General features: G+C 44.7%; 1 protein-coding gene across 1 annotated transcript in view; it reads right to left on the minus strand.

Moving 5' to 3' along the window:
- The window catches only part of SNX27 (sorting nexin 27), a 116,921-nt gene extending 114,050 nt beyond the window's left edge, over window positions 1–2,871 (minus strand). Inside the window, exon 1 of the mRNA XM_066362500.1 lies at window positions 2,426–2,871. Coding sequence (XP_066218597.1) covers window positions 2,426–2,739 — 314 coding nt within the window. The 5' untranslated portion in view covers window positions 2,740–2,871. The remainder of the gene's footprint in view (window positions 1–2,425) is intronic.
- Between the last annotated feature and the right edge of the window lie 9,526 nt (window positions 2,872–12,397).

A 12,397-nucleotide genomic window follows, 5' to 3' on the forward strand; every position in this document is an offset into this window, starting at 1 on the left:
TAATAAAGCAACAAGCCAGCAACTATGTTAGTCTGGCGTGTGTGTTTGTGTGTGTGTGTGTGTGTGTGTGTGTACACATGTGTATGAATGAAATGGTTAATCATGTTAGCTGTAGTCTTCTACAAAATTATTTCAGTTTAGTTCCTTTAGCTCCAGTAAAGAGTAAATGATTTATACTTTATGATTTTACTATTTTAAATAAATATTTTAGTTTTAAATTTAAAAATAAACAAATGGCTGGATCCAAAGTTTAACTTCCAAAAGTAAAGGAAAATGACAATTCCAAAAGCTTCTATCAGACGGAAACATTAGCCACAGATTTTGAGTTATTTAGATTAAAAAGAATTAGGTGCCTCATAGTCTATGTATGAATGCCCTTACTTCCAAAAGATTAAGAATATATTGCCCAAGAATACCAGAAAAGAGAATGTAGGGCATTAACAGGAAAAGAAAGCATCTATTTATAGGAAGAACAGAGAAAAGTTATAGTAATAGTCACAAACACTTGCTTTGGTGAGCTTCTCTTTCTAGAAAAGGAAGGTAAGAGGAAATATAATGAGTGGATACCACGAAGTAAGGATGTCAAGGATAAGGGCATAAGGTTGAATAAGAAAGGATGGGCTCCTCTTTATTCCATACCTTCAAGATCGTACCCTCTTTGAAACCTTGAACAAACCTACTGTTTTGCCTGACCAGGTGGTGGCGCAGTAGATAGAGCATCAGACTGGGATGCCGATGACCCAGGTTCGAGACCTCGAGGTCGCCAGCTTGAGCGTGGGCTCATCTGGTTTGAGCAAAGCTCACCAGCTTGAGCCCAAGGTCGCTGGCTCGAGCAAGGGGTTACTTGGTCTGCTGAAGGCCCACGGTCAAGGCACATATGAAAAAGCAATCAATGAACAACTAAGGTGTTGCAACAAAAAACTGATGATTGATACTTCTCATCTCTCTCCATTCCTGTCTGTCCTTATCTATCCCTCTCTCGGACTCCCTGTCTCTGAAAAAAGCAAAACAAAAAAACCTACTGTTTTACTACAGGAAAGCCTGAAGGCTGTAGAAATTATAACATTTACAAAAAATGAGGATGACTGCATAAGAGCAAACCCAAACACTGAGGGAGAGGGCAGAAGGGTGAATAAAATATACAAGATAGATTCAACAAGGAGACACAGCACTGAAGACTGCTGAGGAGAATGGAGATAATGAGAGCATACACCAACTACCAGTCAACCAGCAATTACCTTATAAGTTTTAATATGTACAAAAACACAAATGTAGCTCCTGGATTAGAGTAGTGGAGGAGGTCTGCACAAAAATCAGAGACAAGGCAGCACCCTGCCCAGGCATTAATGAATGTATGCACTGGGCAAGTAAGGATAGAGTATTAAAAAGGGAGGGACTGCAGCAGGGAAGAGGAGGGGTTGCAGTAGCAAAAGGGGCCTAAAAACAACAGGAAGGGAAAGCAATCTAGAGGGGAGAAAGAACAGGGAAAAGTCAATGTGGGATCACAAGAGAATAAAGAAGGAGATCGAATGGAAACAACATGCCCTGAAAAAGTGGGGAGGTCAAAGGAGTTTATAATTGTACACTATAAGTATGAGTATGGCGCAGGAGTGAACACATGGGGACAGAACAGGGATGCTCTCAGAGGCATGTGGTGATAGAGACACTAGATTGAACATCATGGTGTAATACGAAGACCGCTGCAAAGGGAAACTACATCACCCAAAAAGACGCATGCAAGGGTCAGAAAAAAAGACATACTAAGAGAATAAATACAAAAAGGAAGGGACGAAAGCGACACACGAAAGGACAGAAAAATACAGAGGGTGCTTAACCGTAAAGAGAGGGTAACTAAGGAAAGAAAAAGAAGTGCAGTGTGGAGGGATGAGGTTTCCGGGGGGGAAAAGGTGTAAGACCAGAGGTCCTGCTTACTTGGGCCAGAGAGCAGAAGGGACGGTCCACGGGGGCTGAAGGGAGTGATGGAGAGAACAAGACACTAATGCCAAGGGTGAGAACTTGAGGAAGACACACAGTGGCGGGGTCAGAGAAGGAGAATCTGTCATGAGCAGCAGAGAGGTTCATTAAGCGCAAAGCGAAGGGGCGGCAAGGAGCAGCCAGTAACGTGCCCAAGGGGAAGGCAAAGAAGTAGAAAAGCAGCCAAAGGAATGGTGGCGAGAGTAACGGCGCTAAGGACGCAGGGACGTAAACTGGAGACTGAAGGGAGCGAGGTGAGAGTTGCAGAACGCCGGCGTTGGTGGCAAAAGGGTCAACCCCCAGGAGGTGCGAGGCCTGAGGGGCACGGGGGTCCCCGGGGCCGGTTCGGGGTTGGGGGAAGGTGCGGCCTGAGGGTGACAGGGGTACAGAGGAGATGCACCGACAGCAGGGGGAAGGAGACGGGTGGGGCCCGGGGCAGCCAGATACTCACACCTCCAGAATGCGGTCCCCTTTGCGCACCCCGGCGCGATCGGCCGCCCCCCCGGGCAGCACGGCGCTCACATGCTGCAGCGGCGCGTACAGCTCCCCGTTGATGCTCCGCAGCTGCCCGCCCTCGCTCACTTGGCCCCGCACGTTGAAGCCGTAGCCAGACTCGGACTTGACGATGCGCACGACCCGCGGGCCGCCGCCTCCGCCGCCACCGTTCCCGGCGCAGTGGAGCCCGGAGCCCCCACCGCCGCCGCCGCCACCTCCGTTTCTGTGAGGGGCTGCGGGGTGAATCCCTTCCCCGTCCTCGTCCGCCATCTTGCGAGCAAGCGAGCCGTATCTCCGCCCCCCTACGCCTCCACTCCCTCCCCTTGCGCGCTCCTCCTTCTCAGCAGCCCCGCGACCCCCGGCGGGCGCGCGCTCCGCAGACCACGGGACCGAATGGGCCAAGGAGCTGCGGGCGGGGGTCAAGGGAAAGCAGGAGGCGGGAGAAAGCAGGCGGTTGTGCACTGTGGAGCCTTCTGGGAGTTGTAGTTTGTGGGCCGTGGGGGCCGAGAAGGTGCTGGGCCCAGCGGGAGCTGAGGTTAAAGAACGGCAGTTCGAGAGCAGCGCCTGCTGGGAGTTGTAGTTTGTCTTTTATGCTCTGGAGTTTAATCCAGTGGTTCTCAAACTTTTTGAAGTGGAGGCGCATTTAAAATCCTACAAATAATTGTAGGCGCACTATATACAAATTTCTGAGAAATGTTATAATTAACAAATATTAAAGAAAAAATATAAAGTCCAAGAGTGCTTTTATAGTAATTAAATGAGATAAATATGACAAAATTAAATTTATTCTGACATTAAAAAACATTTTTGTTACATTTTTTGAATTATGCTTTTTAGAATTTGTAAAATAGAGGGGTTAAAAAATTAAAAAACAACAAAAAAGTTATCTTTTTATATATATAGATACATCCTTAGTAAGATTTAGTAAATTCGGCAGGTCCCAGTGCAAATGTGTTAAGTTTTTTCATTCTTGTGTTTATGAGAAACATGATGTGTCCTAGTGATTTCTTCAGTGATTGGGCATATGGTTGATAGGCAAACTCTCATTTTCTCATCAATACATTAAAGAATTTCTCTCTTTTTACTCTTAATTGTGTTGAGTGCAGAAAATCCCCATCATACATATCATCTTAACTTTACACCAAACAAAGGATAGGAGAAACTTGCCTCCGGTCTTTCTGGGGAACATGGGGAGTAGTGTAAACAATCCAGCACTACAGCTTAGCAGCTTTTTGCAAACTAATCAGGCAAGTGAGGTGGGGGGTTGGGCAGACTGTCAGCTTACAGCCAATTCCCTACACCTCTGTCCCCCAAAAACCTAAACTCCAAAAATCCTGTTGGTTTTTTGGTCCCCAACAGGCACATATTTTTCTGGAATACCATAAGGCGCACCTGAAAATCTTCTAGGGTGCACCAGTGCGCCTTGGTGCACACTTTGAGAACCACTGGTTTAATCAGTTGGATAGTGAGTGTGGCTGACTGATTCAACTGTTGATGTGGGTCACTTTCTTTTTTCTCTTATTTCATAGCCTCTAAAAAAAGAGTATTAGGACAAATTAACATTTGTGATTCAATATAGTCTTAAATTATAATAACTCATTTGTTCAGTACCTAATGTGTTCATATATGTTATTTTATTGCATGGTCTGAACTACCTCCTAAGGCTCCTGGATCATGAATTAGCTTCTCTATTTCACGTATTAGGAAACAGTAACTCGGCCCTGGCTGCTTGGCTCAGTGGTAGAGCATCAGCCTGGCGTGTAGGAGTCCCGGGTTCGATTCCCGGCCAGGGCACACAGGAGAAGCGCCCATCTGCTTCTCCACCCCTCCCCCTCTCCTTCCTCTCTGTCTCTCTCTTCCCCTCCCGCAGCCAAGGCTCCATTGGAGCAAAAGTTGGCCTGGGCGCTGAGGATGGCTCTATGGCCTCTGCCTCAGGCATTAGAATGGCTCTGGTTGCAACAGAGCGTCGCCCCAGATGGGCAGAGCATCACCCCCTGGTGGACATGCTGGGTGGATCCCAGTCGGGCGCATGCAGGAGTGTCTGACTGCCTCCCCGTTTCCAACTTCAGAAAAATACAAAAAAAAAAAAAAAACAAAAAAAAAAACAAAACAAGGAAACAGAAACTCAGAATCCCCAAAGTCATCTAGCTCTTAAGTAACAGGAACCAAGGCCCAGTTACATTTGTGCAACTTTCTTTTCATGTATTGCAACTCCGTAAAAACTATACCCCAACTATATAAAAAGTACATATAGAGGAAACTATGGCTTTAGTGATTTAAAACTGGATATTAGAGTGGCCAGGTAATTTCAATTGAGCAACGATTTTGAAGTTACCTTTATTTCTAATTCATTTTGTTTCCCCCACCACCACAGCAGAAGTATTTACAGATGGCAGCATTGATGTGTTGGCTGCAAAGACAGCACCTGGGGTTACACTTGTGGAGTTAGGTGGGACCTGGGTTCAGCAGTCTCAGTACTTGCGTTCTGGCTAAGAAAGAATTCAGAGTCAAGAGTCAAACTGTAAGAGAAAGTTTATTTAGAAAGTCACAGAGGTAGAAGAAGTGAGCTGTAGAAGAAATGGGCTCAGGAAATAAGCTACAGAGGCAAAGGAAGGGAACTTTGGAGTGTAGGAGAAGGTAGTCTGGGGGGAAGAAGAGGGGAAGGGGAAAGGCAAGGACATGGTCAGGTAAAGGAGCCTTGCTGAGTCCTTGGTCCTAAGGGCTTTTAAGGGTGGGGCTCTTAGGGGAGGTCCCAGGGGCAGATCTCAATAGAATATTCATCAATTTTCCAGGCGTGTCCTTTCAGGGTTGTGATCTCCACTGATTGGTTGGCGCCAGGTGGGAGTCATTAATCAGTGCAGCTGGTCCTGATGTCAGCCATGGCATCACTCATCTGGTTTTGTTGCTTTTCTGGGTCTGTAGCTGAAACAGAGCTGAGGCCTAGATGTTATCCTTAGGTGATAATGCTTAAGGGAGTGGTCACGCAAGGGCCCACATGAGATGCACATGCAGGTTGTATGAAGCACTCTTCAGTTCTTTGTTCCTCCTCCAAGGGATTCTACTGCATGACTAGTGACATGCCAGGGGAGGAAAGGTCAGGGGGAAGATCCTAACTGTGTGACCATCGATATGAAAGGTCAGGAGTTTAAACCATATGATCACAGATATGCAAGGGGTAGTAAGGTTACCCTAGGGGTAAGGTCCTTGTTTTTCCAGTTTTGCCCATTGCTAGGCACCTGGGGCTTTCCAACCTTTACCTGGCCTATCATCCTTGCTCTGCTCATGTTTGTTTAACTGCCTGCCACAGATGCATTTTAGCTACCTACCCAAACACAACTTACAGATATTGTGCAGAATGCCTGGGAAAAAGCAAGTAAGAGGAGCAAGAGAAAAAATAATGTAAATATTTTAAGCATTTAATACTCAAGCTTAGTACCTTGATTTTACCCTATGGCAGGCCAGTAAATTAATCTGTTACTCTTTCATGGATGTTGATAAAAGACACAAGGTTCTTGGGTCAGAGACAAAGAACTCTTATAACATGAGAAGCAACATGAGCTTCAGCATGTTTGTGTCAATCCCTCTTGTGCCCGATGTCTCATGGGGATGACACAAATGGCTCAGACGAATGCTTTGCTCTTGGTTGCATTTATGTCATGGCTAAGGAACACTGAGCTTGGGAAGCCCACCGTTTTATAGGAAACAGTAAGCAAAGCTGTTCTTTGTCCTGGAGGAAGATATGACTTCATCCTCCAGTTACTCACTATAACCCTGAGAAATAACCATAGTAAAGAGGAGCCTTGCATTCTTGGCATTCCCAGGAAGATGGATAGAAGCGTGAAAAACACACGAAGGACCATCTCTCAACATTAGTGTATGCCAAACACTATGTTAAACATTTTACATCTGTAATCTCATTTAAACCTCACAACCGAATAATGTCCCTACTTTATAGTTGGATAAACAGGTATAGAGGGGTCAACAGCTATTAAGTGATGAATCCAGGAGAAGGAACTGGGATACATAGTTAAAAGACAGTAAAAGTTTCTGCAGAGATCTGATGACTTCTAAAAGCAACATGCAACCTCCTAAAAGAATCTGTAGACTAAATAAGGGTTTCCAGGAATTGCTCAAGGGAATTAAAAAAACAAAAACAAAACAGTGGAATAATTAAGATACCTCACAAAAGTGGGATGAGTTACTATATTACATTAGAACATAAAAATTAATGTGGTCTTATTTTATAACCAAGCTAATGAAGAAGGGTCTCAGTTAGTTACACAAACACAGAAATTAATAAAAGTTGCAATAAGAATTTTGCTCCAAAAGAATAATGGCATTTGGGGTGAACATGAATCATTTGGTTTGAACTGAATGCTGGATGGGAAGAAACTTATCCACTAAAGCACAAGATCAGAAAAAGGAAAAAAGCAGCTTCCACTAAAAAAATTATTTTTTTCATTTGTTTATTTGACAAAAAATGTACTAAATGCCTACACAGTTCTAGGTTCTGTAATAGTGACTAGGGATACAAAAATCAATTAAGATGATATCTATGAACTCCAAGGAAAGCAATATGGCCTGATCAGGCGGCAGCTCAGTGGACAGAGCATTGGACTGGGACGCAGAGGACCCAGGTTCAAAACCCCCAGGTCACCAGCTTGAGTGCGGGCTCATCTGGCTTGAGCATGGGCTCACTGGCTTGAGCGTGAAGTCGCTGGTTTAAGCATGAGATCATAGACATGATCCCATGGTCGCTGGCTTGAGCCCAAAGGTCACTGGCTTGAGCAAGGGGTTACTCCCTCTGCTGTAGCCACCCCTGCTCCCCACCCCCCATCAAGGCACATATGAGAAAGCAATCAGTGAACAACTAAGGTGCCGTAGGGAAGACTTGATACTTCTCATCTCTTTCCCTTCCTGTCTGTCTGTCCCTCTCTCTGTCTCTCTTTCTGTCTCTGTCACAAAATTAAAGAAGAAAAGCAATATGACACAGTCACACTTAAGTGAATGCATATACTCCTTAATCTAGGGGTTCCACTTTTGGAGCTCATTCTAGTGTCACACTTGCTCATGTGTGGAATGAAATTTTTGTGAAGTTAGTAATTGCAGTATTGTTTGTATTCACAAAAGATTAGCAATAACCTCATGCTCATTGGTTCAATTTTGATACATCCACAATCAAAAACTGAGTAACTAAATAAAGAATAAGGAAGCTGTTTATGTACTGAAATGGAATGGCCACAAGGATATTGTACATAATTAAGTGAAAAAGAGGTAAAACACAATCTATAGAACATGATACATCTTTGTATGAAAGGGGGACCACCAATATGTTTAGCTCTGGAAGTATTCACAAGAAATTGATCATTTTGCCTCTGGGGAGGAGAACTGGACAGTAGAGAAGAGAACAGGAGTAGGAGGGAGACTTAACTGTATACCTGTTTATAATTTCTGAACTTTTAGACAGGTGAATGTGTTGCCTATTATATATGTGTGTGTGTGTGTGTGTGTGTGTGTGTGTGTGTGTGTGTATAATCAGATTAAAAGAAAAGATGATCAGAGCATCAACATCACAAAATAAAATAAGACATTATGACTGGTCTTGAGAACTCACAATCTAGCAAGAGAGCAGGAGAAAAAAAGTAATAATTCAGACTCTGGCACTTCTGAGCAATGAGGGCTTAATAGAGGCCTGTGTAAGCAGCTAAGAGTGCACATAGGAGGGGCCTTCAAAGGAAACAGCTAAGCTTAATAATCATAGATGAGAAGAGTTAGCAAGGCAGAGAAGGATAGTGGTGGAAGAGCATTTCTGACAAGGGAACACTATATTCACACGGAGATTTGGAAGAATGTGGTGTAGTGTGGAAACAGCAGGCAGGTCAGTAAGACTGGAGCGGCAGGGACAGGAGGAAGTGGTCAGGGGAGCAGACGGGAAGTGCGCAAGAATCAGATCTGGGAGAGCTTCAGGTATAGAATATAATGCCTAGGAGTTTAAATTTCATTCTTAAGTACTTAGGCACTTCTGAATGCTTTTAAGCAGAGCAGAAGTATTATTAAATTTGTGCTTCAGAGGCCCTGGCCGGTTGGCTCAGTGGTAGAGCGTCGGCCTGGCGTGCAGAAGTCCCGGGTTCGATTCCCGGCCAGGGCACACAGGAGAAGCGCCCATCTGCTTCTCCGCCCCTCCCCCTCTCCCTCTCTGTCTCTCTTTTCCCCTCCCGCAGCCGAGGCTCCATTGGAGCAAAGATGGCCCGGGCGCTGGGGATGGCTCCTTGGCCTCTGCCCCAGGCGCTAGAGTGGCTCTGGTCGCGACACAGTGATGCCCCGGAGGGGCAGAGCGTCGCCCCCTGGTGGGCGTGCCGGGTGGATCCCAGTCCGGCGCATGCGGGAGTCTGTCTGACTGTCCCCATTTCCAGCTTCAGAAAAATACAAAAAAAAAAAAAATGTGCTTCAGAAAGGTTATTCTTCAGTAAGTTTGGAGAACAAAATGAGCAGACCTGTTAAGAAACAATTACAGTAATTCAGGTGAGAATTGACAAGTTTTCAACTAGGGCAGTGGTGGGAAGGGATTCCGTTGAAAGAAAGGACTTACCCACCACTTACATCTCAGACATGAAAATGGGGAGGCAAGAATGTCATAAGATTCCTGACTTGGTGATGTGATTTCCCCAAGACCAGGCATAAAAAGAAAGAGAAAGAGGTTCACCAGGAAGATAATGAGTTCAGTTTTGAATATATTGTATTTGAGGGGCCTGCAGAAGATCCAAGAGAAATTGATCAGCAATTGGTTAGACGCAGGAGGGACAGAGGTCTCAGTCAGAGCATAGATTTGAGATCCATGGGCTCTGGATTACCGAGAGTCCCAAGGCAGAGCGTGCAGTGAAATAAGAGGAGCTCCAAGGCAAGAACTCTGAGAATGCCCCCCGGCCCCATTAAGGAGACTTTAAGAGGAAGGGGATCAGGTGAAAGACAGGAGTCAGGGAGGTAGGAGACCCAGAGAGAGTGGGGTCTCGAAAGGTGATGAAGTTGCTTTTGGAAGTAGGACCTGGAGAATTTGCAGATCACTTGCCATCCAAGAGCTTGTTTAGGCCTCACAATAACATGCAAAGAGAAGTCATTACAAGAGCCTGACCAGGCAGTGGTGCAGTGGATAGAGCATCAGCCTGGGATGCTGAGGACTCAGGTTCAAAACCCCAAGGTCACTGGTTTGAACATGGGCTCACCAGCTTTAGCGCAGGATTGCCAGCTTGAGCATGGGATTGTAGACATGACCCCATGGTTACTGGCTTGAAGCCCAAGGTTGCTGGATTGAGGCCCAAGGTCACTGACTTGAGCAAGGGGTCATTGGCTCAGCTGGAACCCGCCTGCCCCCCCCCAATCAAGGCACATATGAGAAAGCAATCAATGAACAACTAAGTGCCGCAACTATGAGTTGATGCTTTTCATCTCTCTCTCTTTCTGCCTATCTTTCTCTCTCTCTAAAAAAAAATAGTCACAAGAAGCTAGGCTCCGAAAACCAGCAGGCCCCAGTCATCCTGCTAGTTAATAGCAGAACTGAACCTTGAACCCAAATCTCCTTGAACACCAAGGCCAGGACTCTCACCACGACACAGCTTCCTTTCAGTGAAAGAAAAAAAAGTTTCTCCTATGCTTTGTGGTGTTTGAAGTCAGCAGGTTTCAATTAGGTTTTGTGTAGGAATTATTTAGGTGAAAGTCCCACCTCTGCACCTTTGCTCATATGTCCTTTGGTCCTAGATGTCTTTCCTCTCATCGTTCTAAAGGCTGGTCTAAAGTCTACTCATTCTTCAAACTCTAGTTTAAAGTCTCTCCATAAAGCCTTCCCTGAGGATTCCAGTTCATTCTGGCATTTCTCTTTTCAAAATTCTTTCAACACATACATCTTCCAGTGACACCTCCTACTGCCCCCAGGTGAGTCATGTATATATAATCTCCTCCCCTTGAGTTTGAGCAAGACCTCTGACTTGCTTCTAGGCAACAGAATATGGCAAAGGTGATGATGTGTCACTCACATGATTACAGTTATAGTACATTACATTCCTTCTTAGCAGACTGGAGCTAGGGTTTCCTGTCCTCAAGGAAGAAAGCTGCCATGTTGTGAACCTCCTGTGGAGAAGGCCCACGGCAGGGGACTGGGAATTGCCCCCCATCTGACAGCAAGAAAGTAGGATCCTTAGTCCTATACCTGCAAGAAATTCTGCCAGAAACCACATGAACTTGGAAGAGGATACTGTACTCCACTAAGGAACACAGCCTAGCCAATACCTTGACTACAAGATTGTGAGACCTTGCAGATGGCTCAGCTAAACTGCGCCCAGACTCCTGACCCACAGACACTGAGCTAATCAATATGTGTTAGTTTGTTACATGGCAATAGATAACAAATGTAACTTCTTTTACATTCATGGTAAGTACTATTCAGTAGTTTAGACTGTAACAATGGAATAGTTTTACTTTTCCAATCTGAATATAAGCTTCTTGAACACAAGAAACTTGCCACATGTGACTTGTGCCTTCTTCTGAGTGTATAAGAGGCACAAGAGAAGGAGCTCAGCAAGTGTCAATAAAATGTTAGTCCAGAAAGAACCATAAAGTGGTTACTAACACCTGCTGCACAGGGACATGGTGGGGATCAAATGAGTAATATATGGAAAACACCTAACAAAATGCTTTGCCTGACCAGGTGCAATGGATAGAGTATTGGCCTAGGATACTGAGGACCCAGGTTCCAAATCCCCAGGTCACCAGCTTGAACGTGGGCTCATCCAGCATGAGCATGGGGTCATCAGCTTGAGTGTGGGATCATAAACATGACTCCATGGTTGCTGGCTTGAGGCCAAGGTCACTGGCTTGAGCAAGGAGTCAATGGCTTGGCTGGAGCCCCTGGATCAAGGCATGTATGAGAAATCAATCAATGAACAACTAAGGTGCCACAACAAAGAACTGATGCTTCTCATTTCTTTCCTTTCCTGTCTGTCTGTCTGTCTGTCTCTCTCTCACTCTAAGAAAAACAAGTGCTTAGCACATAGCTTTTTTTTTTTTTTTTAATTTTAATGGGGTGACATCATAGCTTTTATTAATAATATTTATTAAATAAATATCACATCTAGCCATATTCACTCATTGTATTGATAAATAGCTCCCTGCACACCACCTTGCAAGAAAAGAAACAGAATCCAGCAAGATACAAAGACTTGTCAAAAGTCTCTAAGCAGATCAGTTACCAGATGGCTTAAGTGAAGCAATAAGGCATGCCATTACCTGTGGATTCAGGGTTGAAGAAAACCAAAAAAGGGTCCTTTCTTAGGCTCTTGCCCTAATGCTCACTCCTCTTTTCTCTTCAATACTTTTCTGTATTTCTTCCATGAAGACCGCATGAAAATTACTCTTTTAAAAATTGAGTAACTGATTTACAAGAATGGATAGTCCATAGAAACCAGAGGATTTATTAGTCAAGATATCTTTAGTTGCAAGTGACAGAAACTCAATGCAAACTAGATTAAGCAAAAAAGAGAATTCATTGGTTCACATTGCTAAGACTGACACAGGGTATTGCAGTTAGTTAACTGTAGCTACATAACAAACCACCCCAAAACTTTGTGGCATAAACCATCATTTTATTATCCTTATGAGCTCTGTGGATCAGGAATTCAGATAGGAAAATAGGGATGGTTTGTCTCTGCTCTATGAGACCTCATATGGGACCTCAGCTGGGAAGACTCAGTTGTTAAGGGTGACTTGATGACTGTGGTCATCTAGAATTGTCTCATTTCTCTGAGGTTGGCTGACTGTTAGGACCTCAGCTGGAGCTGGTGACCTGACCCTGGCCTCTCCATATGGCTGATTGGCCTCTTCAAGAGTGGTGCTTGCATTCCCAAAGCAAAAGTCCTGGAGAATAAAGCAGTAGTACACA

This window comes from Saccopteryx leptura, chromosome 2 (assembly GCF_036850995.1).
Source record: "Saccopteryx leptura isolate mSacLep1 chromosome 2, mSacLep1_pri_phased_curated, whole genome shotgun sequence".
In the NCBI taxonomy this organism is placed as follows: Eukaryota; Metazoa; Chordata; class Mammalia; order Chiroptera; family Emballonuridae; genus Saccopteryx; species Saccopteryx leptura.